General features: G+C 42.0%; 3 protein-coding genes and 1 long non-coding RNA gene across 5 annotated transcripts; 1 reads left to right on the top strand and 3 right to left on the bottom strand.

Annotated features, from left to right (window-relative positions):
• Window positions 1-6: 6 nt before the first annotated feature.
• LOC4329624 (protein disulfide isomerase-like 5-3) lies at window positions 7-3,233 on the bottom strand. Its single transcript, NM_001416661.1, has 5 exons — window positions 2,881-3,233; window positions 2,309-2,412; window positions 1,848-2,221; window positions 1,305-1,612; window positions 7-1,061 (listed from the first exon to the last, which is right to left on the bottom strand). Exons 1-5 carry the CDS (start codon window positions 3,130-3,132, stop codon window positions 822-824), a joined length of 1,278 nt encoding a protein of 425 aa, NP_001403590.1. The 5' UTR covers window positions 3,133-3,233; the 3' UTR covers window positions 7-821.
• Window positions 3,234-13,536: 10,303 nt separating this feature from the next.
• LOC107279892 (uncharacterized) lies at window positions 13,537-15,115 on the bottom strand. Its single transcript, XR_001542776.3, has 4 exons — window positions 15,039-15,115; window positions 14,778-14,927; window positions 14,129-14,289; window positions 13,537-14,023 (listed from the first exon to the last, which is right to left on the bottom strand). It is a non-coding gene; the product is annotated as an uncharacterized lncRNA (long non-coding RNA).
• A 619-nt stretch (window positions 15,116-15,734) lies between these two features.
• Window positions 15,735-17,893, top strand: LOC4329623 (V-type proton ATPase 16 kDa proteolipid subunit). The gene is made up of 2 exons (XM_015767210.3): window positions 15,735-16,227; window positions 17,473-17,893. The coding sequence occupies exons 1-2, from the start codon at window positions 15,857-15,859 to the stop codon at window positions 17,603-17,605; spliced, it is 504 nt and encodes a 167-aa protein (XP_015622696.1). The 5' UTR covers window positions 15,735-15,856; the 3' UTR covers window positions 17,606-17,893.
• Window positions 17,894-21,372: 3,479 nt separating this feature from the next.
• On the bottom strand, window positions 21,373-27,166 carry LOC4329622 (uncharacterized protein At4g26450). 2 transcript variants are annotated; one of them, XM_015771109.3, is made up of 5 exons: window positions 26,892-27,166; window positions 24,558-26,767; window positions 24,085-24,265; window positions 23,910-23,958; window positions 21,373-21,755 (listed from the first exon to the last, which is right to left on the bottom strand). In XM_015771109.3, exons 2-5 carry the CDS (start codon window positions 26,696-26,698, stop codon window positions 21,700-21,702), a joined length of 2,427 nt encoding a protein of 808 aa, XP_015626595.2. In that variant the 5' UTR covers window positions 26,699-26,767; window positions 26,892-27,166; the 3' UTR covers window positions 21,373-21,699. The 2 variants fall into 2 exon arrangements, with proteins under 2 accessions (XP_015626595.2, XP_015626596.2); XM_015771110.3 differs by having other exon boundaries at window positions 24,085-24,211.
• Window positions 27,167-27,525: the final 359 nt, after the last annotated feature.

The raw sequence follows: 27,525 nt of genomic DNA, 5'->3' as shown, positions 1-27,525 counted from the left end.
TGGAAGTGGAAGTAAAACAATATCCATAAGCTATTCTCTTCACAATAAGAAAAAAAATGTGAGGGGTTGATAACTGACAAGTGGCACAATTAGATATCAGGACAGATGCTGGGATGAAACCCTCCAGAGATAAATGCCATGAAAATCAGAAAACATTCTATCTGCCGCACGGATTCAGATTGGATGACATAGTATAGGCATGCCACAGTGTGACATAGCGTAGATCTCAGAGCAGGTTTAGTAGTACAGCCCACTACTTACTATAAGCCAATGTTAAAGCTAACATGTATAATAGGTTAGCTATAAGGTTGGCTTTATTTTTTCATCCTCTCTCTTTATCTCACTATGAATTTAATACCTATTTCTTGGAGCTTGTGTGGAGCTAGCTCTTGCATGAGAGTCAACACTCCCTACTTTTCTTTATCTCTCTCTTCCACATAAGTATATAGCTTGCTTAGCTCACCATTATCCTTGCTCTCAGCCCTCCAAACCAAATCCAACGGCTGAGATTCGTCCACGTCATCACGAGTTAAAATTTAACTCCAGTAAAATTTTAACTCCTGAAATTTTACTCCCAGTAAAATTTTTACTCCTATGAGTTAAATTAACTCGCGATGACGTGGATGAATCTCAGCCGTTGGATTTGGTTTGGAGGGCTGAGATCTACGCTGTCACCTTGTGACATGCCTATGCTATGTCACCCAATCTGAATCCCTGCCGCGCTACCCCCCTCTCTGAGTCACAAGAGCCATCTACTGCAGACCAGACGCAGGAACTCATTGGACCTTTTAATCTTTCAAGAATGACACTATTGTACATCTTCAATCTTCATGGGCTCGTTGTCTTGGTCGTTGATCTTCCTCGCCTTGCCCAGAGAAATACATGAGAAGAACAAGAACAGCAACCAGAAAGACGAGAATGTACACCGCATTCACACCAAGCAGGGTCGGGGATCGATCGCCCACTTTCTTCTTTATTGTTCTTCCTGCCCTGTATCCCTCAAGGAAACGGCTAATCTGGGACCCATAGTCACCTTCTTCAAGCCTTTCTGAACCCTCAACCTTGAACAAGAAGCATGCCAATTAGTCATGCGGAAAACTGAATAGATGAACAAGACGGGAATTTCAAGCTAGAGTAAGTAGTAAATATGAAGAGATCATTTCAAACAGAATGTGATGACAATATGAGAGTATGAGACATGAATTAAACTTAAGAAATGAAAATAGGCAAATTCTTTGGCATCTCATAAGAAAAAAACACAAGCGTTTGTTTTGAAAGAGGAATGTGAAAATTGATCTACTTACTATTTCATACTCCTCTTTTTTGTCCCAGACTATCATCGTTGGCAGCTCTGAGCTCTTAACATCAAAAGTCTCAGTGAATTCCTCCCACTGGTTGACTCCTACATAACCAAACACTAGATCACGGTTTGCACTGGCTGCAGACCTCAATACTTTTATCAGCCGTGGGGAATTTTCATCGGATTCATCATCCTGTAAAATCATAAGAACTACTTTCCTCCCATCATCATTCAACATCTTGACAGTCTCTCTGTTCATGGGCACAACTAAAGGCAGAAGGGAATTCCGTATAAAATCTTCCAAGAAGGCTCCTACATCAACAAATGCAGCAACAAATCATCAAGCTTGAAAAAAAGGATGTATTCCATGTGTCCACGTTTGTTAGTTTGTACAAAACGTGGTGTCTACACTATGTAAACTACATGTTTACATTACTAGATAAGTGGAGAACAAAAAGGAGGATCGAGCAGAATGAGACTGTTATTGAGGCTTTCCCTCAGAGTACATGAATAAAAAATGAGTAGTAAATGATTATAGCAAGCATACCATCATCAAAAGGGCCATAGAAAATGCTCTGCTCACGATACTTTGGGTTAACAGAAACCAATGCAGGGACCTTGTCGAAATCATAAAAGACCATCATATCTTCAGAGAAATCCTTTGCTACAGAAAACCAGGCCCTGTTCTTGTACTTCGCTCCATACTCAACAATCAAGGATTCATCCACCCCAAACCCGAGAAACAATGGAAAACCCATGCCAGCATCCTCAACGAAGCTTTTGATCGCTGAGTCCGATTCGAGAACAGAAACATCAGGCGCAACAAGCTTCTTAAGGTTCTCAACGAGCAAATCGGCCTTCCTTGAACCAGTGTACTCTGTTGGGGTTCCGTGGTCAAAGAGCATCAGAGTGGGGAACCCACTGCATTTAGAAATGCAGAAACATTAGGCATCTCAATCTTTTCAGTGTTCAGTGAACCACACATCTCTATTTAAGGTGGTGCCTTACTCTACTCCATATTTTGATCCGAGCTTTTTGTATTTGTCGGCATTCACCTTAGCAACTACGATGGGTGTGCTCAATCCAGCCAGCACCGGAGCAGCTTCATCTAACTGCAACACAAGCAACGGCTCACCTATCCACCATTTCATAAAGAGGCAAAGACATCCACACACAGATGAACAAAGCATAATAAAAATCGCGCTCAATCCATTAGGTGGCAAAACTCTAGAGTCACCACAAGTAGAGTGGAGTTGAATTTTTCTCTTCCGTTTTGAGATGTCTGCGATGACACCCAAGTCATCTGAATTCAAAATGGCAGTGTCAACCTGCACACCTTTGAATCACTCGCTCGCTGCTTAAAAACAAAAACAAAAATCCTCAAATCCCCCAGCCGATTTGCCTACTTGATCGTGAGTAGCACCACCAACACTGCAGTTGCTAACAAGGGAAACGGAGCCTGACGGGGGCCATGGTGCAGCGCGAGCATAGCAGTTCACCGGCGGCGGTCGCAGCAAAGCTATATAGTATGGCAGGGGCCAGGGGGATGGGTCGGTGGAGGAGGTAGAGGGCAGGGGTACCTGAGGGGCGAGGCGCTTGCAGTGGCCGCACCATGGCGCGTAGAAGTCGACGAAGAGGAGGCCGGCGGCGCGAACCGCCGCGTCGAAGTTGCCGTCGTCCAGCTCCAGCACCCTCCCGTCCCGGGGGATCTGGAACTCCTCCGCCTCCCCTCCGCCGCCCGCGTCCGCCCCGCAAGTCGTCGCCGGCAGCACGACGACGAGGAGGAGGAGGACGACGACGACAACGACGGGTGGCAGCGTCGGCTTGCCCATCGCCGGCGACGGGGGCTCGCCGCTCTCCTCACTTCGGCTTCGGTTCGATTCGATCTCTTTTCGCACCGGTCGTGTGCGATCTGTATGTAGTCTTGATGTTTCTCACTGCACTTTGACCCAAGATATATGTGTGTTTTTGCCCCCCCCCCCCCCCTTTTTTTTTTCTATAACACCACTGTCTCGGAAAAAAAAATAAAATTCTGTACGTGAATCTAAACATATCCTATATTGGAATATACGTATATGAAAGTTAAATTTATTTTACAAAGAAGGGATTACACGATGTTTAAAATCCTAGCACGAAATAATTCGGTTTTTACTATATTTATTATCATTACACACTAGTACTTCAACTATTTGTATTCAAATTTTGACCATCATCCATTAGTAAGTTCACAAATATTCCAAATAATACACCCTCCATGGCTCCGTCCTACTCACTAAGATGGGTACGCATAAACTCTTTAAATAGTTGATCAATAATTATTTCATTATGAATTAAATTTTATTTGATGAAAATAATAAATTTAGATTATTATTTAAATTTACTTTTATGTGATTATGATTTTGTTGTTACAAACATTATAGTATATAAGAAATTTAAAGTAAAAAAATAGTTTTCAAAACTGTACCTAATTTAACCATGCTTAAGTGGGGACGGATAGAGTAAGTTGTAATCAACAAACGAGATGGTTGTGGTAAACCTTAGCTTAGTCAACCACTTCAATGTCAATCGGAACCTTACCTTACCAATTGGATCGTCAGAGTCGCTCCCAATGACCTCGACTACTCCGCACTCGCGTAGACGCATGTAGGAAGAGCCTTAAACTGACCACTACTAAAGTATTTTTGGAAATACTAGCTAATGCTCGTGCTTTGATACGGATAAAAGGAAAATATCACACTTTTTTATAAAATAAATAAATTATATTTTCCATGCAATATATTACCCACATTTTCCTAAAATGTGGCTATCCACGTTAATTTTATATGTGGATATCCATTTAGATTTAAGATTTATTAGTTATTAATATTTAAGAAGTTAAAGGGTGATACATAGAAATAGAAAATGGGAGTAGGTGGGTTGGCAGATTCACTACTACCGCTGTTGGAGTCTTTTTAAAGGAGCAACGCAGATACTTGGACTGGAGAAGAAACCGACAAGATTGCTCAACACGGATAATAGCTCTTTGTGCCGTAGTCGATGTTGAGATGATAGGCATATAATGATTTAATATATTCCATAAATAAATCATGACATTGCAGATGTATACTAGCATTAATGCATCATTAGATCTACACATATAAACTAAGCAGTAAAACATGAACAGATCAAATATGCGCAACATATTGAACATGTACCGAGGTTGAGGAACAACCAGTTGCTCGGCAGGAATCACTCACGGTTGCGGACATCGACAAAGGCGCGCAGCACGCGAGCGAAGAGGAAGACGAGCCGTCGCGAACGAACAGGGAGCAGTCGTGCGAACCGCTTCCCAAAAACCTTATTACCGCCTTCTTCTTGTGCATGACGTCGAAGGCACAGGTTCCGAAGATCTGCTCTCCCGATCGCCGGTGCACGCCGGCGAACGGGATGGAGTAGTCTACGAGCGACGGCGCAGCACAGAGTAGGAGGCAAACCCTAGATTGATTTCGCGTGTGTTGCGTGAAGGCGACGACTCGGTTTATATAGAGATAGGTCGCTTGATCAAGGCGCCCGCACGATCTTCACTCCGCATAACCGAACCGAATAAGTCGCGCGTAACTTATCTGGACTCCACGCCATTTTCATGCACCGGATTTTCCGGAATGTTTCCAAAACAAAACAAATCTGAATTTCCCATAGGAAAACAAAACTGCAAAAGGAGGCTGCATCTACGCAAGGGCGAGGAGCCAATTTTGCGGACTATTGACACGTACGTCGTGCACGTGCGCCGCCTGCCATGCCAGGCCAGGCTAGCGAGCGCGCGCATGTGTTCCCTCTCTTCTCTCCACCACACATGTTTCAAGTGGCTAGGAGGGCATCCTCCCTTTAAGGAAGTCCCCCTCTCCTAGAAAAAGCAAGGTGGTACTAAACTCCCCATGCATGCCATCCCATGAGGTAGGCTTTTTTGATTTTCCAAAGAATTAATCTTTGAGTGGGCCTTAGCCCATCCATTAATTTCAACAATCCCCCACCAAATCTCAAAATCCCACTGAGATTTGCCTTTTCCAATGTACTGTTTATATACCAGTGGTTCGATGGAGACCGATTAAGATTGAACATCCACCTAGAACTCCAAGCTACACTTACTCACAACTTGAACAATGGACTACGCCTTGAATTGCAAGTCTTGTGCAAGCAAGTTTCACTCAGAGTCTTATCTGGTACTAGACCGTCTGTAGACTACCCCTTGGGTGGAGCGTATAAGTCATACTCCCAGGTCTTTAGTAAGCTTCTGTCACACCCCGAAGTTTTCCTCCCAAGCCAAAATTGTAATTTATAAATGACCCTAAGAAAATACCGGTGCAAATCAGGAGAAAACCCTAAGAAAGTAATGCAAATAATAATCGGATTTGACATGTGGAATTTTTTTTCTTGAGTTCTACATGTCGAAATTCATTAACAGGATTTTTAGTGGAATTTTCAGAGCTCTAGAAATAATTTTAACCAGTTAAAATTGAGCCAGCAATATTGTAATTCCAGGGAAAATCCTTTTTCCTTTTTCTTTTTCTTTTCCCTCCCTTTTTCCTCCTTTTTTTTCGAATGGGCCGCCGGCCCATTCTCCCCTTTCCTTCCCCCTCCCCCTTGCTGGGCCGGCCGCAGGCCGAGGCCCAGCCAGGCTGCCCGCCTCCCTCCTCTCCCGGGGTCGCCGACAGGTGGGGCCCACCTGTCGGGTCTTTCCCCTTCCTCCGGCCGACGCCGCGCCCGCAACCGCCGCACCCGAAACCGCCGCCGCGTCCACGTCTCCGCCTCCTCCGGGCCACGTCGGCCACGCCCGCGCGTGCGCCGCGTCTCCCGCGCCCACTCTCCTCTCTCTCCCGCTCGCATCCGCGCCCGAGATGGCCGGGATTCGATTTTCGAATCCCGCCTCTCTCTCTTCCCCCACTCCCCCACGTCGGCCGGCGATTCCCGCCTCTCCCGGCCACGTCCGGTCCTCTCACCCCCTATTTAAGCATCGCCGTCGTCCCCTCTCACTTTTTCCCCATTCCGCCGTACTCTCTCGAGCCTCCCATCGCTCTCGCGCCGTGCGCCCATCCGCAGCCGCCGTTTCCGCTACTCCGGCCGCCGCTAGCCGCCGTTAGGGTCGCCGCCAGGCCGCGCCATCGCCGCCGTCGGGTTCGCGTGGCCGGGATCCACCCCGTCCACCTCTCCTCCGTCGAGGTTCGTTGCCGGAGCCCTCGTTCCCTCGCACTCGGGTGAGCACCACCTCTACCGCCGCCTTCGGCCATGGCTTCCGGTCGCCGTGGCTCATCTCCCTCTCTCTAATCCCTCTCTCCTCCTTCCTTAGGGCACCCCGAAGCTCGTCCGCTCGCCGACGTCGTCCTCCCGTGGCTTGCCGTCACCGTTCGCCATCGTCTTCCTCCGCGCCGGCCACCCTCGGTGAGGCATCCCCTCCCCTCTTTTCCCCTTCCTCTCCTCTTAGTGCCGCGCCGCCGCTTCAAGTCGCGCGCTGTCGCCTTCGACCGCCGCCGCCTCGCGTGCCGCCGGTCGCTGCCGTCGTCGGTCGCATGCGTCGCCGGCAACGCGTTCGCGCGCGCGTCATCGCCGTCGCCGCGGTCGGTCGGCCGGCCTTGAGCCAAGCCGAGCCCCGTGCCGCCGCCCTTTCTTTCCCTCTCCCGGGTCGCTGACCAGTGGGCCCCGCATGTCGGCGCCGCTCCTCCCCGGTCCGTGGACCCGATCCGCCGTGGACCGCCCTCTCCCGGGTCACTGACCGGTGGGCCCCGCATGTCGGCGCCGCACTCCCTCCGTGCTGACGTCAGCCCTGGAATATATTGCGCAATAAATAGTTTAAGGTTTTTCTTGTATAGTTTTAAACACAGTAAATCTTCTAAAAATCATAACTAATTCATCCGAGCTCCGTTTAAGCCCATTCAAGTCTCAGTAAATCAAGAAAACTGTGCCGAATCCATTAAAAATGGTTTTGTTCCCTGTTTCAGTAGTCTTATAGCCTGTTTGCAATGTTTGCTTTGTATGTCGCTAGATTCCGTTTCCTCCGACGCTCCGGTGTACTTCGAGATAGTCGCCGAGGTTCCTCCAGCAGCAGAGCAAGGCAAGTCATGCTTGTCACTTGAACATGTTGATCCTATATTGCAAATGCTCTATTGTTTTCTTTTAAATATTGCATTGTTTTATAATATTACTATGGGATGGCTACCTATTGTTACAGCCATGCTTTTCGGATACCATGCTCCTTTGTTAGCTTGGGGTTATAACATGATTAGAGTTTGGACTAGGAATTGCTTAGCCATGCTTAGTTCAACTAGTTCACAACGGGGAAAATCATATTAATGTTTAGACTGTTGGTTCCAATGGTGTTGTTGGATTAGTGACACCGTTTTGGTGTTGGTTAATTAAAATAAACCACATGGTGGGCTGTGGGTGCATGGTTTTGCTGGTCGCACCCATGGCAGTTAAGGACCGGTTCGCGGGATGCACTGGAAGAACTTATCGTACTTACCACAAGCCAGCGTGGGCAACGGCTGGACTTGTAGTGTATCTTTCCTCTAGTCGACGCATCCAGGCAAGGGTGGGCGTGATGGAGCGGGGCGGGCCCTGCGACGGCCTCTGTCGCTTCCGGATTCACCTAGGCACGAGAGGGGACTGCCCGTTGCCCGCTGGGGACGGGGGTGAAACCTGAGGTGTGGTGTGCTTGGCTAGAGGGGGTTATGCGAAGGGTCCTGTCACGGCCTCTTTCCGGTATGTCGTGGTGGCATGTCGGCGCACGGTAACGTGTCGTGGGGCTGTGTCTTGTGGGTACAGTTGTACACCTCTGATCAGAGTAAAACTATTCGAATAGCCGTGCCCGCGGTTATGGGCGGTCAACCAGATTCACCGTGATTAGTCTCACCTTAGTGTAATCTTTTAATTTGGATAGTTTAGGTGGATGGTTGGGCCTGTCGCAACATGGGTTAGCATTGGACAGTGGATAGTTGATGTTAATTAATTATTACAACTGTTTAAATCTTTCAATTTCTGTTTTCAAATGCTCGCTTTATGCAAATGAACCACTTCAGCTCTTCTTTGATGATTCCCTGCATCATACCCCTATTCCGGTATGACTTGCTGAGTATAGTGGGTAGTACTCAGTCTTGCTCTACTTTTCCCAACCCCAGAGTTCGAGTTTGGGTCAGATGAAGGTTTCTCCGAGGAGTAGGCTTTGTCCGTGCCGTCGAGGATGCCTGTGGAGTGGTGTTCCCGCTGCAGTTCAAGTCAAGGCTTAGCTCCTGTTGTCTTTCTTTCTTTCCGCTGCATTTATGTAAGACTTTTATGATGTTTGTAAGACGTGGATCTGAATGTCAACATTGTCGTTTGTGTACCCTGGCTGGTCCTGGACGGGGATTTTAATGCACATTCTGCTTGGAATTCTATTCGGGAATTTCTGGGCGTGACAGCTTCCTAGAAGATTCACCCAAAATTTCCATAGACTGCGACCAACAGTCAAGCTCACAAAGGTGAGTTCTTTCAAGAATGTTCTGCAGGACAGCATCTTCGCTAATTAAAGCCAACAGAACACATTAAGGCATAGCCAACCAGCCTTGCAGCTCACAAGAGTACATGCATATTCACTTAGAGAGGGTATAGATTGGTACTCTCCTCTAGTTTACTAATGGTTTGTTCTTCCCAGGTTCTAATTCACAGGATCTTCGATCACATAGATTGGGTTACCACCATAGTATAACTCACATGGGTCTCAAACCCATCTCCTTCGATGCATTGTTTATCACATTTCGTGATAGTCCCTTCGTGAAGGGATCAGCCAGGTTTCTAGCTGTTTGGATGTGTAATCCAACGTTATAACTCCGGAGTTTCTCAATTTCCTGACAGACTTCAATCGTCTTTTCACATGTCTAGACGATTTCATATTATCCTTAGAACTATTCACTTTGACAATCACCGTTTGATTGTCACAATTCATAAGGATAGCTGGCACCGGTTTTTCAACAATAGGCAGATCCATTAATAGATCACGCAGCCATTCTGCCTCAACAGTAGCAGTATCCAGTGCCGTCAGCTCTGCTTCCATGATTGACCTCATCAAAATGGTCTATTTGCAAGACCTCCACGAAACAGCACCACCACCTAGTGTGAAGACATATCCACTAGTGGCTTTAATCTCATCCACATCAAAGATCCAGTTAGAATCACTATATCCCTCTAGTACTGCAGGATACCCAGTATAGTGAAGCCCCAATTCCATAGTACCTTTCAGATAACGCATTACTCGCTCAAGCGCACACCAGTGATCATCTCCCGGATTAGAGGTAAACCGGCTCAACTTGCTCACAGCAAAGGAGATATCAGGCCTAGTTGCACTAGCCAGGTACATAAGTGAGCCAATGATTTGGGAGTATTCCAGTTGATTCCTAGCAATTCTCTTGTTCTTGCGAAGCAACAAGCTAGGATCATAAGGTGTTGGAGAAGGCTTACTATCAATGTAGCCAAAGTGATTCAAGATCTTCTCCACATAATGGGACTGCAAGAGTGTAATCCCATTCTCACCTCTAATTAGCTTAATGTTTAGGATAACATCAGCTATACCCAAATCCTTCATATCAAAATTTTGAGACAAGAATGATTTAACCTCATTTATCACCTCAAGGTTTGTCCCAAATTTTTTGTTCAACCGTTAATCAATCGTTATTACTAAATTCTAAGGTGCATAGGAATGCCAAGATATCTAATATGAAAATCTCGTAGTAGCACCCAAAAATATTTGAATATTACTTATGACATTCCTTTGCTTGGCCAAAGCAAAATAATTCGTTGTTATGAAAATTTATCTTGAGGTTACATAATTTTTCTAAAGCAGTGAAAATCAATTTCATATATATATTTTTTGCTTTCTCTATATCATTCTCTAAAAAATGATAGTATCATCAGCATATTATAAAATAGATAAACTATTATCAAGCAGATGTGGGACCACTCCAGAAATCTGACCATCATCTTTTGCTATCTTTATTAATATATCTAACATATCAACAACTATATTAAAAATAATTGGAGATAAAGGATCCCCTTGCCTTAAACCTTTATAGGTTTGAAAATTCTCAAAGTTTGTTGAATAAAAGACCATTTACACTATCATAAGCTTTTTCAAAATCAATCTTAAAAAGTACACCACTCCTTTTTTTTTGAGATAATACAAGAAATACCATTGACAAGCGTCCAAATCTCAGAAATGCCATCGACAAGTGTGAGTTCTAAGAAATGCCATCGTACAAATGACTTTGTCCCAAAAATGCCATCACCGTTAGAGTTCTATCCATTCCACGCCGTTAAGTTATATAGGATGAACAGTGTATTTAACGACGCAAATTGGACGGAACCCTAACGACGATGGCATTTTTGGGACAAAATTGTTTGTACGATGGCATTTCTTGGAACTCACACTTGTCAATGGCATTTCTGGGACTTGGACGCTTGTCAATAGCATTTCTTGTATTATCTCTTTTTTTATGGTGAAATTTATGTATTGTTTCATGAAGAATGAAAAGCCCTTCCATAATATTCCTCCCAAGTATAAAAGTTGTCTGTGTGGGACTAATAACCTTCTGAGCCACTCCAGAAATTCTATCTGTAGCAACTTTAGTAAAAAATTTGAAACTGACATTAAGTAAACAAATAGGCCTATATTGTTGCATCTACATAACCTGTTTACACTTTGGCAATAAAATAATAGTACCAATGTTAAGAGAGTAAAGAGGTAAACTACCACTATAAAAATCTTTAAATAAATCAACCAAATTTGGCTTAATAACAATCCAAAAAACTTGATAAAACTCAGCTGGGAATCCATCCGGAAAGCTTTATTACGTTCCATTTGAAAAATTGCATCTTTAATTTCCTTCTTAGTAAAATCTTGTAAAGCATTATTTTCTAATTGAGAAACATGGGGAATATCACTTATTTGACTTTCATTCAACGTTAAAGAAGAAGCTTCAGGAAGGCCAAAAAGATCTTTATAGTAAGTTTGTGATATGCACTTTCAAATTCGCATCACCATTATTTACCCGACCACCATGATGTAGCTGATAAATCCTTGTTTTCCTATGCTTACCATTTCCTATCAAATGAAAATATTTAGTATTTGAGTCCCCTTTCAAAATATCTTTAGTCTTAGCTCGTTGATACCATTTAATTTCCTCTTCTCTTAGCAAACAAAATGACCCATTCATCAAATAAAGTTTAGTATCAAGCTCTTCTTGACTTAACAAAGTTGAATCAGCTTTTTATCAAGAAAATCAAGATTTTCTAACAAAACCTTCTTCTCTATTTTATAAGAGCCAATATTCTACTTGGCCCAACCTCTTAAAAATTTGACCATATCCACAAATCCATCCCTTAACAGCCAACCTAAATCAATCTTAAAGTTTTGATGGCTATTACAAGTAGAAGAAGAATTTGTGTTTAAAAGTAAATAAGTGTAATTAGTTATGTCTCTATGGCTATTACAAATAGAAGAAGAATTTATATTAAAAGTAAAGAAGTGTAATTAGTTATGTCTCTATTGAAAGCAAACACTATGGACAGTGGAATTTTTTTGTTCCCACACTGTCGACATTAATATTCTATCTAACTTCTCATAAGTTGGCATGTTGGCCCATGTAAAATTCCTCCTCAATATTGTAAGCTCTCTAAGACTAATGTCATCTATAATAACATTATATAGAAAATACTATCTGTTATCAAAATTATCATTATTCTTTTTTCACAGGACTACTCCTTAAATTCATTGTGTGATGGATCATACACCAAAACTAAAGCTCATTTAAACTTATCAATCTTATTCCAAAAATGGGACTTAATATAAAAATTACCATTATCAAATAAGCCAATATCAAAAGTCTGTAAATTAATCCCTAATAACATACCACCGGAATGTCCCTTAGGAGGTTTACAGAATGTCCCTTAGGAGGTTTACAGCACCATAAAAAATCTTTGCCAGCAAAGAGATTTTTAAGGACAGAATTTGTAAAATCTCTCTTAATAGTTTCTGATAAAGCAATGAAATCTAATTAATGTTCTTTAGTACAGTCAGAAATAAACTTATGTTTTTTCTGTTCGTTAAACCCATCATAATTCCAAAAATTTCTTTCATTAAAACAACTTTGATTTTATTTCTTGCACCTAACTTTCTTACCATTTCTCTTTTCCAGAGAAGATAATACAAAACCTAAGGTGGTATGAAAATTACAATCATAATCACCTCCTTCATAATTTCAGTACAAAGTTTTTCCAAAATTGAATTATCCTCCAACTGGTCATCAACCAAATCATTTTTAGAAGAAACAATAGAAATTTGCTTATCTTTCAATTCTAAACATTACTTAACCTAGATATTTCTAAACTCCTTATATCCTTAATAGCATTCACAAAATTACTATCGTTATCAAAATTAATAATTCCTAATTTGAAAAGTGAAGATTAAATTTCTTTGTCAGACAATTATAAAAAGGAATCATTAAATTTCAAATTACATTTAACATTCTGATTGTCTATATTATTCCCAGCTTTAATCTTTTATGACCTATGTAAAGTGAGCTGTCACTATCATTTGCCCTTCTATAGATGGTGTATAGATTATGAAATGCCAGATTCCGAATCCTAATAGTGTTGCTCAGTGATTTGGCTTAGCGGTTGTCAACCTACGCTAAAGTATCACTTTTTCGGAGGCATTACGACACTTTGTTGGACGATGATTGTGAAAGAATGATGTGGTATTTAATGGTATCAAAATTAACTTATTTTTGCAGGTGATCTTTAAAGAGACATATTGGGCACGACAATGGGCATTGTTGCTTGAGGATGAATGAGGAAGTTTGATGAAAAAAAACTGCATAATATTGGAATCCAATGTGCTTAGCTTTTTTTTCTAGGAATGGCTGGAATTTTAGAGGAAGATTAAAAGCTTAAACTTTCTCTTATTCCTTTCTTTCGTTTGGAGTTTTTGTGTGGTTATACTCTTTAAAGGTGGCTGTTCTCTTATATGAACCGGTGGGTCTATGAACCCATATACTTTGTTTGTCTGCATACACCCATGTTGGTCTATGAACCCATATATGGGTTTTACCTATTATCTAAAAAAGAATACTAAACATGCTGTGAAATTAAAGTTATTTGTACATTTCATTTGCAAATAGATTGACTTGATTAGAGGTATACTTTCTCACGCACCATGTTTGAGATGTTAAGAAAAACTGCAGATATAAACATTGTGTAATTAACTGCAAAGAATCCCCCCACTCCCCCCCCCCCCCCCGCGTCCAGGCTATGTACATTTTCAAATACATCATTCTATTTCTCACCTTTCTCACAATGGTACAACTCCATCGCTAGATCCAAAACAGAGAGAGGATGGCCATCATGGCCGATGCCAAAGCGAAGCAACGAGCTGGAGCGTGGAGAAGGAAGGAGAACAGCGAGAGAGAAGAACTGCTGGTCAATTGTGTGGTTGCGTGAGGAGACGCGGTGCCGCGGTGGTGGAGGAGGTGACGGCTTGTGGGCTCCGAGCATACTTGTTTGCACAAAGGAAACATTTGTAAAGAACCACTCCATCAACTTTCTTGTGTTGTCCTATACGGATTGAAAACCCAACTCTATGAGCATAGCATTCATAAAACTCCTTGGCTGATTCCACATCCGTAAAAGTCATCCCTATGTGTGGCACCACGGAATCATCACATTCTGGAACAAAATATGAACCCTATGAAGTGCATACTGAGAAAAAAAAATCAAAGAATATATTGGGAATACTAAAGTTAACGAAAATAGGGCGTTGATACTACTTACACAAAATGGGATGCTTGTAGACTTTTGAGGTTTGATGTACTGGGCTCGCCGATGCGGAACACCTGTAGTAACTGACTCCGCATCAGAATGTACATCATCAAATTCTAATCTCCTTGCCATGCTCATTTCACTCTCCTGGAACACTTTGTAGGATTGGAATCCTATATGTAAGAGTTTTATTTTTATAATAGGGCACACCCAATTAATGGTAAAAACTAAGCAACAAAATATATGAAATGAAATCATCATTGTTGCCATGTTCTATTGTTGTTCATGTGTTAAAATACACAATTCTATTAATTTGTACAAGAGGCACAATTTTTACACTGGATTTTTTTTCAGATCAGTCATGTTCACTAATGAACCATTTTAATTAGTAGTAGGGCTCGATGAGCACATCCTAAAAAGGAGGTACCGCATCAGTTGAACAATAATAGTTTAAAAATGGAATAAAGAGCATAACTAGTCCCAGCCTCCCAAGCAACAAGAACAGTTCGTGGATGACCTCACAGTAACCAGGACAACAACACAAACTAGTGAAAAAAGAACTGGCTATAAAATATAAGAGCAACATCAGCATCTTGTGTGTGAGAGGAAGGGCTCCAGGGGAATCAATTGAACAAATAAAATGGAGGAACACCATTAGTACCTCTTGTGTGGAAGGAACTGGCAGGCCAATGGATGAGGGACCAGATGCAAGAGGGGGAAGAGACGGGAGAAGGATATGCAGGCAGCTACAGGTGGAGAATTCGCATGCCTTCCCTACATGAGCACCGACAGAGTCGAACCCCTAGCTCATCTGAAATTAGGAACATGTCCAACTCAACAGGAAGTACATTTTGGGGAAAAACAGAATACGGACCAACGGGATAGGGGGGAGAGCATGTGGGAGGAGGGAGGAGAGTAAGACCTATAATGTCGGCCGAGGCAGCCGCCGACCGTCGACTCCCTGGCATCACTGGAGCTTGGAGTAGCCAATTTGGGGATGGATTTTGAATCGGAGCCCTGCCCCTGTGCATTTGGGCAGTGGGTAGAGTGAGGGGGTTAACGTGCTAAATGTCTGGATGAGACGGGGTCGTTTCTGAAAGTTTCAACACGTACGACGTAGATACTCCCTCCATCCCAGAATATAACAACCTAAAATGAGACGAGACCTATCTTAGGACAATGTATTTGGACACGCCTCATATATAAATACATTGTCCATCCTAGATTGATACATTCTGAGATTGGAGGTAGTAGATCACAGACGTACATTTTATATTTAACAGAAATTTACTATAGTTTACACGGTAGATGTAGAGGCTGTTTGGTTCTTAACTAACATTGCCATAACTCACTTTAGGCAATGTTAGATAAGTGTGGCTTGTCACAGTTTTTATGACCTACAAATTATAAGCCACAATTGTGGCAAAGTTAGACAAAGAATTGAGTCTATAACATGTGGGGTAAGATGGTAAGAAAGTACGACTTGTCATAACCATGGCAATAAACCAAACATAAGACTCTAAAGACATGTGACAGCCTAAAATATGGTGTGACAAGTTGAAGCATTGAGCCCCGTAGTCTCCGCCACATATCTCTTTCCTTCTTCCTCACCCCCACCACCACCTCTTCTCTTTCCCCCACCAACACCAACCCCACGCGACCACCCCCAATCCTCGATCAAACGCCCTAGGATTTCATCGCAAGCAAGGAAGGAGGAGACCAAATCCAATCCAATCCCCCATGGCCGGCGCGTCGACCTTCAGTGGCGACGAGACGGCGCCCTTCTTCGGCTTCCTGGGCGCCGCGGCGGCGCTCGTCTTCTCCTGCATGGGCGCCGCCTACGGCACGGCCAAGAGCGGCGTCGGGGTGGCGTCCATGGGCGTCATGCGCCCGGAGCTCGTCATGAAATCCATCGTGCCCGTCGTCATGGCCGGGGTGCTCGGGATCTACGGCCTCATCATCGCCGTCATCATCAGCACCGGGATCAACCCCAAGGCCAAGCCCTACTTCCTCTTCGACGGCTACGCGCACCTCTCCTCCGGCCTCGCGTGCGGCCTCGCCGGCCTCGCCGCCGGGATGGCCATCGGCATCGTCGGCGACGCCGGCGTCAGGTTATCCCCATCCCGAAATCCCCCCCACCCAAAATGTGTTAAACTTTTTTTGATGTGGATTTGTTAATAATACTCCGGAATGAGGTAAAATTGCTGAACTGCTATAGTGCCTAATGCCATTAAATTGTGATTTGTTTGGAGTCATGAGAAAAGAAGAGAAATCCTTTACTCATTCTCACATGTCTACATCCTTAGAATCTTAGAGCTTTCTAATGTGATATGCGGATATGAGCAATGATCCTAAACCCACTTTACAGCTGTTATGGATGTAATTTATGTTTGATATGTTAATTTAGTTAGAAATAGCCATCATGTTTCACTTCACTAATAACTTTACAATAGTTACTGTAACTGAACTTTACATAAATTGTATCATCAATTTTTGATGGCATTGCATTTTCTTAAAGGAAAAAAAGAATACAAAGGGGAAACATCTCTATGCTTATGATTCTCAGAGTTTGGGCAGCAAAGTCAATCCCATGCATATCAGGGGTTCAGCGCCATGTAAATGTTGACCCTTATTCTAGGGGCTATTGTTCTAGAATGCAAAATTCTTCCGTTACTAAATAAACAGAGTTTCACTTGGCTCCAAGTAATTGACCCTTTCTTTAATAAATTAAAACTGGCTATATGTATGGTATGGATAGGTCTATGTGCTATTTAAATGCCTAGCAGAAATATTCAAATGTCTCAGGTAATTGAGGTTCTTAATGAGTTGAGTTTTGTATTTTAAAATTTGCTCTGATAGTCAAGTTTGACTTTCCTTGACTTTATTATTATTTAGTGAACACTTTTGGCCCTTCTAGGAACGTACCAATGGATGCGGTTATACTTTTTTTTTTCCTTTTCAATGCAAAGTTATGTCCTTGTAGTTCAGCCAAACTTTACAAGCCATTTTGTCAATCTACATTACTGCACAATTCATGCCTGCGGTCAGTTCATGTGATCGCAGCTAAGATTCTTTTGGTATACTGACCTACTGGATAACTGGATGTTGCATGATCTATGATTAAATTTCAAATCATGATTTACAGTAATTTATCGTTGTACCTTGATTTGTGACAAAGGAAACCATGCATGTATGTCTCTCAATGGTTATATGTTCCTTCTACAGTTTCATGGATTATATGATCGCATTTAGTACCATTTCATGACACTTTGTGCAGCTTGATTGGAACCACAGGAATTTTGATTTTTATGCTTTGCTTGGTGCGCTGTTCTAACATAATCTACTTTTGCTCTCAGGGCAAATGCTCAACAGCCAAAACTGTTTGTGGGTATGATCCTCATCCTTATCTTTGCGGAAGCGCTTGCACTCTATGGTCTCATTGTTGGTATCATCTTGTCATCTCGTGCTGGTCAATCCCGAGCGGACTAATTTATCAGGCTATAATGCCTGTAACACTTGTCTGTCATGAATATAATGGCATGTCAATATTCTTTTGCTGTATCTTTGTGGTTACGTACTGTTGTTCAGACTACGTTTTCTTTTGCTTATTTTTGAGATAGTACAACCAACTTATAATTTTGACTCACCCCAGAGCCATGGCTACATTTGTTGCATGGGAACATGGACTTATATGGTGCTAGACGATTTGGTGAATAAACAACAAATTTTTGTACTGAATATTTATCACTTGTGCTATGGACACATCGCTTGCCCCAATAGAGGATTGCAGGACTGTTTGTGTGTTCTGGGAATGTATGTGTTGGACTGTTTGTGTGCTCTGGACGGATCATCTGTAGTGCACACATATTGCAGGACATATAAACGAGGTTAAGAGTTAATTATTCTGAGTGACGTCACGGCAGCATTTGTCCAGGCAGTTGCCGACCTGCGGTTCTCTTTTCAAATAGTTAATTCAACGGAACAGAACTGTCGTTTATACTTAGGTAAAATCTGATGAGGACATCCTCTACTATTACCCGTTGGCAAAGACACCAAAGCTTAGCTTGGGAGTAGGAAGCCACCTTAAAAGGGAGAGCCACGCTTTCCCTGCTTTCCCTATTGGACTAGTCTTTTAGCCTATTGAACTAGTCTTTTAGGAAGATTGGGCATTTCTCCGAGTGGGTGTGCCTATGAACTGTTGGGGTCCGGACAATCTTAAGTTATTGGGCCTCGGCCAACCCCACCTGGGCCGGATTGTTATCATTTGGTATCAAAACTGGGCCCTTGTTAAGGGGGTGCGAATGATGAGGACATCATCCACTATTACCCGCTGGCAAAGACACCAAAGTCAGGCGGTGACCGTGTGAGCCTCTGAATAATCAACCCTTGTTAAGGGGGTGGGAATGATGAAGGACATCCTCCACTATTACCCGCTGGCAAAGACACTGAATAATCAGCCCTTGTTTAGGGGGTGGGAATGATGGACATCCTCCACTATTACCCGCTGGCAAAGACACCAAAGTCGGGCGGACGGCGACCGTGTGAGCCTCTGAATAATCCCATCTTGCTTAGCTTGGGAGGAGGCCACCTTAAAAGGGTGGAGCCTCTGAATAATCCCATCTTGCTTAGCTTGGGAGGAGAGAGCCACCTTAAAAGGGAGAGCCACCCAGACACCAAAGTCGGGCGGCGACCGTGTGAGCCTCTGAATAATCCCACCTTGTTTAGCTTGGGAGGAGGAAGCCACCTTAAAAGGGAGAGCCATCCTTCCCCTATTAGACTAGTCTTTATTGGGCCTCGGCCAACCCCACCTAGGCCGGATTATTATCAAAATCTATTTGGAGAGGCCTCTCGCTTTTGCCTTAACGAGCGACGCCCGAACCGTCTCATGCACGTGGAGTAGTCTACTATATGCATGCTATATTTTTAAAAGATATGTATGTCTTTTTCCTCTTCAAATCAAGATTTCTCTCAAATTACTTATCCGATCTACAATCCGATTACACCATTATGTTTGTTACAATTAAATCTTCACAACAATATCTTACATGATTATATTACGATGAAAAAATATTTATATTTGTAAATTACTTTTATTATACACGCAAGTTATTTTTATCATATATATATATATATATATATATATATATATATATATATATATATATATATATATATATATATATATATATATATGTTACTTTTAGATTTGACTAAATTACTTCTTAGACATATAAAAGTAAATTCAATAAAGTATACAAGTAATTTACATATATTATAAAAGTAACTTAAAACAAAACGGAAGTAACTTTGTCACGACATTAGAAATAAATTCGTTGTAGGGATAAAAATATGACTTTATCTAGAAAACATTATTTAATCAGTACAGATTAACACATGTAAGTTTAACAATTTTTAAAAGTAACTTTAATGTGAATTGAAAATAACTTTTGTATGGTTCAGAAGTAACTCTCTATAAATCTGTTTAATCACCGATTTGTTTTTTTCCTTTCATTTTTGTTTTTCATGTAGAATGAGAAAAGAAGATAAAACCTTTGATAGATTGTAAATAACATTGATGAAATAACTAATGAGAATTAACCATGTATAAGATGTAATAGTTACTTCCTGATAACATGGAAGTTACTTTCTAACATGTAATAAATTACTTTTAAATTAATAAAATGTTTACATATATTCAATATGAATATCGTTTTGTCACATATTTTGAGTGGAGTACAACGATGCAAATAGATCTTAAAAACAATATGTGATTTAAAAGATATAAGTTATTAAAGAGATTAAAAAAGATACATACTATTGCATTTTTCAAGTTGAAAGGAGACACTAAATGGAGTTTAAACCAGCTATCACTAGCTGTATAGTCACGTCCAATGAAAAAAGGCATTCATTAAAGTTACTTTCTTTTGGGTGAATAGCCAAAGTGGTCCTCCAAGTTTCATCTGAGGCTCAGTTTAGTCCTTGATGTTTCAATATATCCATATTAGTCCTTCAAGTTTTCACTTTAGTTCAAACTTATCCTTGAACCAACAACTCTCTTCATAAATGACACTTATACCCCTCATCATTCACATGTATAAGAGAGAAATTGCATGCTTGAATTTTTTATAGATAATACATAGTATATTATGTAAAACGAAAAAAATTATGTACTAGCAAGTGTATACAATAGCAATTGCTTAAGTTTCATGTGCATATGTTGAAATAATGGGAAGTACATCTGTAATATACAGATATTGTTTATTCATGTTGGCTTTCTCTTTTCTAGTATATAGATGTATACAAATTAAGGACAAAAATGACATTTTCTAATAGAAATATTGACTAGAAATAGCCATATGGCATATTAAGTGGACCCAAGGATGATTTCAAGCCAAAACAAATATGTGAAGGATCTATGTGGACAAAATGAAACGTGAAGGACCAAATTAAGCCTTCGCTGAAACTTGAGGGACTAAATTAGCTATTCACCCCTTTCTTTTTGTTATAAGTTACTCCTATAATATAATATATATGTAAGTTACCTTTAGGCTTTATTGAATTTACTTTTATATGTCTAATAAGTAATTTAGTGAAATCTAAAGGTAATTTAGATACACTATAAAATTAATTTATAATTTTTAATCAAAATATAATCATGTGATATCTTATTATAAAAATTTAATTGTTACAAACACAACGGTGTAATCGAATCGTAGATCTGATGAGTAGTTTAAGAGAAAATTTTATTTGAAGTATATGTGGATATGGTGTCTCATAGATGAAGTGGTAGTTGGTTTAGACGGACCAGCTACCGCTAGCTATGTAGTCACGTCCTTATATTTAGCTTATACGAAAGTATCTCGGATCAAATACTCCTTTCGTCCCAAATTTGATGCCGTTTTGACTTTATGCTGGCAACATTTGATCATTTGTCTTATTTAAAAAAATAGTATAAATATAAAATATGATAAGTCATACTTAAACTACTTTTGATAATAAAGCAAGTCACAAACAAAATCAATAAATAAATAATAATTTCATAGTCTTTTAAATAAGACGTTTATATATTAGAAGTCGTTTATATTTTGAAAAGGAATAGAATTGCAGGATTAGTAATTTAGTATAAACGGAACAGAACTGCATATATTAGAAGTCGTTTATATTTTGAAACGGAAGTATATACGAAGTGTCTCGGATCTGCTTTGAAGTCGCTATCGTGCCAACGAGATCAAAACCCATTAGATCCAGACGCAGCATTTGCCTGTAGGAACTAGCATACACTGATCCAAACGGAATCATTCTACAGAACAGAACACCAACATATCAAAAAGGGAAACAAGAAAAAAGCTATCCATCCTGTGCTGTCCGGCTGTTTGGCCTTACACATGTCTTCTACTACACCTCTGATTAAACAACCACCATTCACCCCCAACAACCTGAGTACCAACGCTAAACTAAGACCGATACAGCATTTTCTTTGAGACGAGGGCACAATCTACTTTACTTATTCTCGCCTAAGCTACCGATTACTCAGGTTTATTTGTAAAGTTCCTCAACAATCTCAGCCTTCTTTGGGCAGCGGACTAGAAGAACTTCTCGTAGTCATCCTGTGTTGGCTGCCCCCAGACATCCATGAAACCTGAAACCATAATAGCATATGAGGTTAGCCTCTAGGCGAAAATCGGGAAAAAAAAGATGCATGGGACTTTCGAAGTGCTAAACAATATCAAAAGGTTACACCATAGAAAACCAAAGCGGCAACACTTGCAACAAAAATGAACTTAACACCATGCCAACATTTGAACGGTGTATCAAGTAATCCTGAACAACTCTATTTGTCAAGGTGTTGTACACGTTTGCCGTTCATTTCACTGGCGCACAGTATACTCTTACAATCCAATATATTCACTTTGGTTCCTAGTCTAATATAACTGGCAGATATAGACATATAGACTGTTGCCGTGTACTAATGAACAAATGTTTTGTGCTCATGTGCCAAACATCTATTCAGTAAAATTAGAAGCAGAGTTTGATGCAGTAATTTGCTGTACAGAACGAGAAGCATAGAAAAACAAGGGCATAATAAATCAGGTGGTTTGTGAAGGTAGAGTTCTGTGCGGTGGACTGTGGGGATGCATGAACATGAGGCCCACTCATACAGGGGTAAACATGCCCAATTATCAAAAGGAAAGCAATGGCATGAATCTGTAAATCACTGGTTCAAATCCCAGTAATGGCACGCAAGTTCCTCTATGCTATCCTATATTCCAGTTCCACGAAAAGTAACAAATAATAAGGTTCTAGTTATTATCCCAGTTCAGCTACTTGTAGCTACATATTGAGCATGTTTTCTTTCGGCTGCTATAGAGGCCTTTAAAGCTTTTCGAGGGCTGCTAAAGTGGATTTCTAAATCTTGAAATTCGACAGATATGCACATGGCACCAGGGTAGACATACTATTACTTGCTGCCTTCATGGCGCCTGATGTTGAGATCATGAAGGCTGCTATTTAGAAGAGTGATTTCGTCACAATTATCTAGGCACTCTGGACATAAATGGATTTCTATATGGCAATCATGCCCGTAGAAGTTCTACAAAGACCTACAGTGTATACATGTGTTTTCTCATGAGTGATTAATTATTCTGATTGAATTCAGAGTTACTCCGACCCGAAACTTGCTCCCTCCATATTGTGTGGATCTCCTGTTGTGTCTAATTAATCTCCAAATTAATTGAAATCACTTGTAAACTGAGAGAATATTTTTTCTTAGTTTTGAAGTTAGCAGGAACTGCACCTTGCGGGTCTACCCATTAAAGAGTCTTCCAGCTGGAACAGTTGGAAGTCTAGAACATTCTACTTTTCTTTCCTAACACAAAGGATGTGGGTGTGTTTTTTTGCCTCGAAATCTCGTTGCTATGGGCCATTTCAACTATTCTAATACCAGAGAGAAGTTGACAACCATCACAGCCTTTTCCTTCCTGGCATATATGGTCCTTCTATCCATGATTTTCAATGTGTGTCAAGTCTTGTTATTCCACCAGGAATCCCCATTTGTTCAACATGTGCCGTCTAAACAAGGCTCACTTGTAACTTGTATGCGACAAGACAAAGTGAAGTATAGGATGACTCTATGGAGTAACTACCACCTGAAGAGGCCACACGGCATGGATTGAGGAGAAAGTGCTAAAGATGATGCTTGGTAGGAGAAGTGATTGAGGAGAGAGGACCTGGTTCTATTTTTATTTTAGGTGATTTTATTTTTATTTTTGGCTTCCAATTACATCAGATATAGTATCTTGGGAGGAACCAGCGAACATCTCAACAATTTGTTCCTGAAGGGGTATATCCATAAGGGAATACAACTAATGTTTTATCCCCTTCCTAAGTCAATCAACTAGCCACTGCCTTCCTGCATACGTGCTACTGCTGCTTCATGACAAGTTGACGTTACCACTGTTGCTGTCCAACTTGCCATGGCCACTCTTGGCTATCATGGACCATTGAATCCAGAATCAGAATACATGCTCTGTTACTTAATTGTGGAGTTATCTGGGGTTCTCTGCATGGAGTATGTGATAAAAACAGTATATAAAATAGAACACGTTTGTAAATGTTTCTATACCAGAACCATACACCAGAACAGCCTAGTACTAGAATGTTCCATCCCCCCAAAAAATTAAACTGAAAATGGCAACTACTTATTATGTATCTTAGACTGACAAAGTGGCCATACAGAACAAGAAAGAAAAGAGATAATGCAGATTAAGGAAACTTAAAGTTTAGTCACAATTACCAATATCAGTGAGAGACCCATATATTGGATCATCCATGACAGTGATACCCTGAAAAGGAAAACAAAAACATCAAAACATCATCTACGGAAATAAATACAGTGCAATATTACATTCTTGCAAAGTTCTCTTGGAACTCTACTAGCCTCCACGTGATAACTAATCAGGATGTCTCACCTCAGAATCATTAGCACCTATACCACCATGAAGATCTGATTGCATTGATGGGTAGCATGGTATATCACCACCAAGATAATCAGAAATTGCAAGATTGTAACCATCTTGAATACCAGGAAGATCACCACTGTGTACAACAGGGCCCATCATGTTATCCATGTTAGAGCATATCATGTCGCTCCTGATCAAAAGCACATTATATCTTTTAAATACAAACACTACGATGAGATTTAACAATCATATTATTTATGTCCTGATGCAACAAGGTGGCCCCCATGAACAATTAACACAGCTCTTTGACCATGAAAGAAAAACAGAGATACAAATAGTTTTAAGGAGACTAGCAACTAATTCCTACACCATTATACAGTAACACTAATGGAATAAAAGGGGCAGAAAACACTACGGTAGAAACAGAACAAATTCAAACAGCATGCTAGACAAGAAAAATAACTGGAATAGAAGCAACTCACTTTGCTTTTGAAGAATCAAAGCCACCAACTTCAATTGGTGTGTCATCTTCTATATCAATTACTTGGACACCCTTATTATCTAATGGAAGTTGGCACATATTATTTGTACTACCAGCAATATCACCTGAAGTGGTTACAAAATCTTGATGCTGGTTTTTCTGTGACTCTGTGCAAGATCCTTCTGTAGAGCATTGGGCCAAACCAGGATTATTATGTATCACAGAAACCTCAGAACTACCAATCAAGTTCTGATCGCATATTTTAAATGGATTTGGTTGCTCTAGATTTTCATCTTCCATTTTGGAGGCAGCTTCAGCTCCAACATTGGAAAATAGTTCACCACCAACACTTTTCCGTTGACCAGACAATTCAATCAAGTCTACATCTTGTGGCAGCATATCAATGCCACAACTTTCCTTAAATTGCAATTTCAAGTTATTCTCATGAGAAGATATTGTCTGAGATAAGTCCGTTTCCTGTTTCAAGTTGCCCTTGTGAGAAGTTGTCAAGGACGAGAGATTGGTTTCTTCAACCATGCTATCCTCATGGGAATGTGTCAATGGAGGTCCAGTTTCCTCAATCAAGCTATTGTGAGAATCTGTCAACAGGGGTAAGTTACCCTCAAGCAAGCTATCCTTGTGAGAAGCCGTTGATGGAGATAAGTCAGTTTCTTGCATCAAGCTATCCTTGTGAGAAGGCGCGAATGCAGATACATTTACTTCTTCCTCTGGTTCCTTGACCACATGGAGCTGTACATCATTCTTTTCTTCTATTATATTTCCAGTCGCAGCTGACTCATTGTTTTCTTCAAGAAGAATTGGCTCCAATGTACCATTGCAGGAAGTGCTAAAGTCAGTGTTTTCTCGGTAGATTTGATCTTCTCTATTTTCTGACTTGAGGTTGGTCACTGAGATCTCATTTGCAACTTCACCAGGTACTATCTGGGAAGCTTCTCCAATAGAAATCTGATCGGTTGTTTCAGATACTGCTGGTTCTATTTGGACAGATGCTGCATTCCTTTGTGGACGTGATGACCTGCGCTTAGTTGGAGCTTTTGCATATTCACAGTATTTAAGCAAATTCCTCTCATCACCGTGCAAGTTATTTTCCGTATTTGCCACCTCATCATCCAAAGCAATACTGTCCAAAGCAGACTCAACCAAAACTTTGTCGTCATCTTCGGCTTTCTCACCTGGAACGTTACCATTGGGCGAACGCTGCAACTCTGTCTCCATATCAACACCAACAGAAGCATTATTAACATCATCATTTGTGTCCATCCTTAGCTCCACAACCTCTGGTTCCGAATTCAACACCATGCCATCCTCCTCCATCTCACCTTCCTCATTCTCTTCACTCTGCACCATCTGCGGAGCATCAGCTTCCTTAACTTCACCACTGGGATTCGCGGCCCTCGACTCAGTACCATTCATTTCCAAATCCCCTAGTTCCTTCCTCATCAATGGTGTTGCCTCCCTATACACGTCGGCAACGCTACTCCTCGCATCATCATTCCCTCCACTGCCCCTCCGCTCCCTCCGGAAACCAGGAGCCCCATCCTCATCGTCATTCTCCTCATAGCGGCGGCCATTCGAACCCGGCCTCCCTCTCTCCTTCTCCCTATCCCTCCCCCAATCCGAATACCCTCTCCTGTAATCCCCATACTTCCTCTTGCCTCTCCCATTGTAGCTACCACCACTGTAATCATCTCTGCTGCTGCTGCTGCTGCTACTGTTGCTACTGTTCCTCCTAGGCCGGGCGCTAGAGTTGTTGCTATACTCATCATCATACCTTCTCCGGCCATAGAACGCCGGGTCCTCCCGCTGCTGCTGCGGCGGGGGCGGCGCCGCCCCCGCCGCAGCAGGAGGAGGAGGAGGAGAAGGAGCGCCCCACGCCCCGACGCCGCGCTGCAAGGAGGACGGCGGGAGCACGCCCTTGGCCACCAGGTACTCGGCCGCGAGGCGGCCGGCCTCCATGAGCACTTCGTACCTTCGCTGCTGCTGATGCTGCGGCGGCGGCGGAGGCGGAGGCGCGTACAGCTGCTTGTGTCCGCGGGGGTACCCGGCGCCACCCCCGCCGCGCCCGAACGGCGGCGGCGGCGGCGGCGGCGGCAGCCTGCTCCGGTGCTGGTGGTACTGCATCGCGCGCGGTCCACGCCTTCCTCCACCCTTGCCGCGCCGGAGTCCACGAGAAATTCACCACAATTTTTCCTGCGGGTTAAAGCCAAAAGGACGCAACAACAACGAAAGAGATTACGATTTCCGCAACTTTTTCCTTCCCTCGCGTGGAGGAGGAATCGAGAACCCTAGAATCCAAAATAAAAAAAGAACTCACGAATTCGCAAATTAAACCGCCGATCGAGCCATCGAAATGGGATTATCCACCAACCGGCAGCAATTACCACTCGCTAATACGAATTCCTGTTCCTAAAACCTACGATTTCCATTGTGCTCTTGGGAAACGGACGAATCGAAGAGGAGGGGGGGCGACGACGACGAAGAAGAAGAAAAAAAAACCAGGAAATCCGGAGAAGAGTTCTCGATTGGAAGAATGACGCGACGCGATGGCGTCGCTGTTTGTTTCTGCTTCGGAATTGTGATTTCTACGGCGAAGAATTAGTCGCCTCGTTTAATATAATATATGTTAAGAAAAAAGGGAGGAAATCAGTGGGGGGTGGGAAAAAAAATAAAGGAGAGGGGAAATTAAATTAAATTAAATGGATGCTGCTTTTGGTGGGTCGCAGAGTATCAGTTTATGATGCGGGCGTGAATGAGCACGTGGAAATGGAAGGTGGGCTCTGCGAAGGGGGAGGATTTGGGTTTCTTCGGTTGGAGTGTGCCACTGATAGGTGGGGACAAGGGATATGTGGGGGTAGAGGTGTCATTGACTGGAGTGAAGATAAAACCAAAGGAATTGTAAAAAAAAAAAAAAGGACAGCTAGACTTGCCATGGCCCATGGGCAGCCCGG

The sequence above is a fragment of the Oryza sativa genome, chromosome 2, assembly GCF_034140825.1.
Source record: "Oryza sativa Japonica Group chromosome 2, ASM3414082v1".
NCBI classification, from domain to species: Eukaryota; Viridiplantae; Streptophyta; class Magnoliopsida; order Poales; family Poaceae; genus Oryza; species Oryza sativa.
Note: the sequence above shows the minus strand (reverse complement) of the source record. Positions and strands in the feature narration are given on the sequence as shown.

Bases quoted from the DNA above. Each gene is read 5' to 3' on its own strand.
- LOC4329622 (XM_015771109.3), bottom strand. From the start codon at position 26,698: ATGCAGTACCACCAGCACCGGAGCAGGCTGCCGCCGCCGCCGCCGCCG. The intron at 24,266-24,557 runs GTGAGTTGCTTC...GCTTTTGATCAG, and splicing joins TTTGATTCTTCAAAAGCAAA to GAGCGACATGATATGCTCTA. The intron at 21,756-23,909 runs GTAATTGTGACT...TTATGGTTTCAG, and splicing joins TGGGTCTCTCACTGATATTG to GTTTCATGGATGTCTGGGGG.
- LOC4329623 (XM_015767210.3), top strand. From the start codon at position 15,857: ATGGCCGGCGCGTCGACCTTCAGTGGCGACGAGACGGCGCCCTTCTTC. The intron at 16,228-17,472 runs GTTATCCCCATC...TTTTGCTCTCAG, and splicing joins GTCGGCGACGCCGGCGTCAG to GGCAAATGCTCAACAGCCAA.
- LOC4329624 (NM_001416661.1), bottom strand. From the start codon at position 3,132: ATGGGCAAGCCGACGCTGCCACCCGTCGTTGTCGTCGTCGTCCTCCTC. The intron at 2,413-2,880 runs GTACCCCTGCCC...CTTGTGTTGCAG, and splicing joins GCAAGCGCCTCGCCCCTCAG to TTAGATGAAGCTGCTCCGGT. The intron at 2,222-2,308 runs GTAAGGCACCAC...TTCTAAATGCAG, and splicing joins GGATCAAAATATGGAGTAGA to TGGGTTCCCCACTCTGATGC.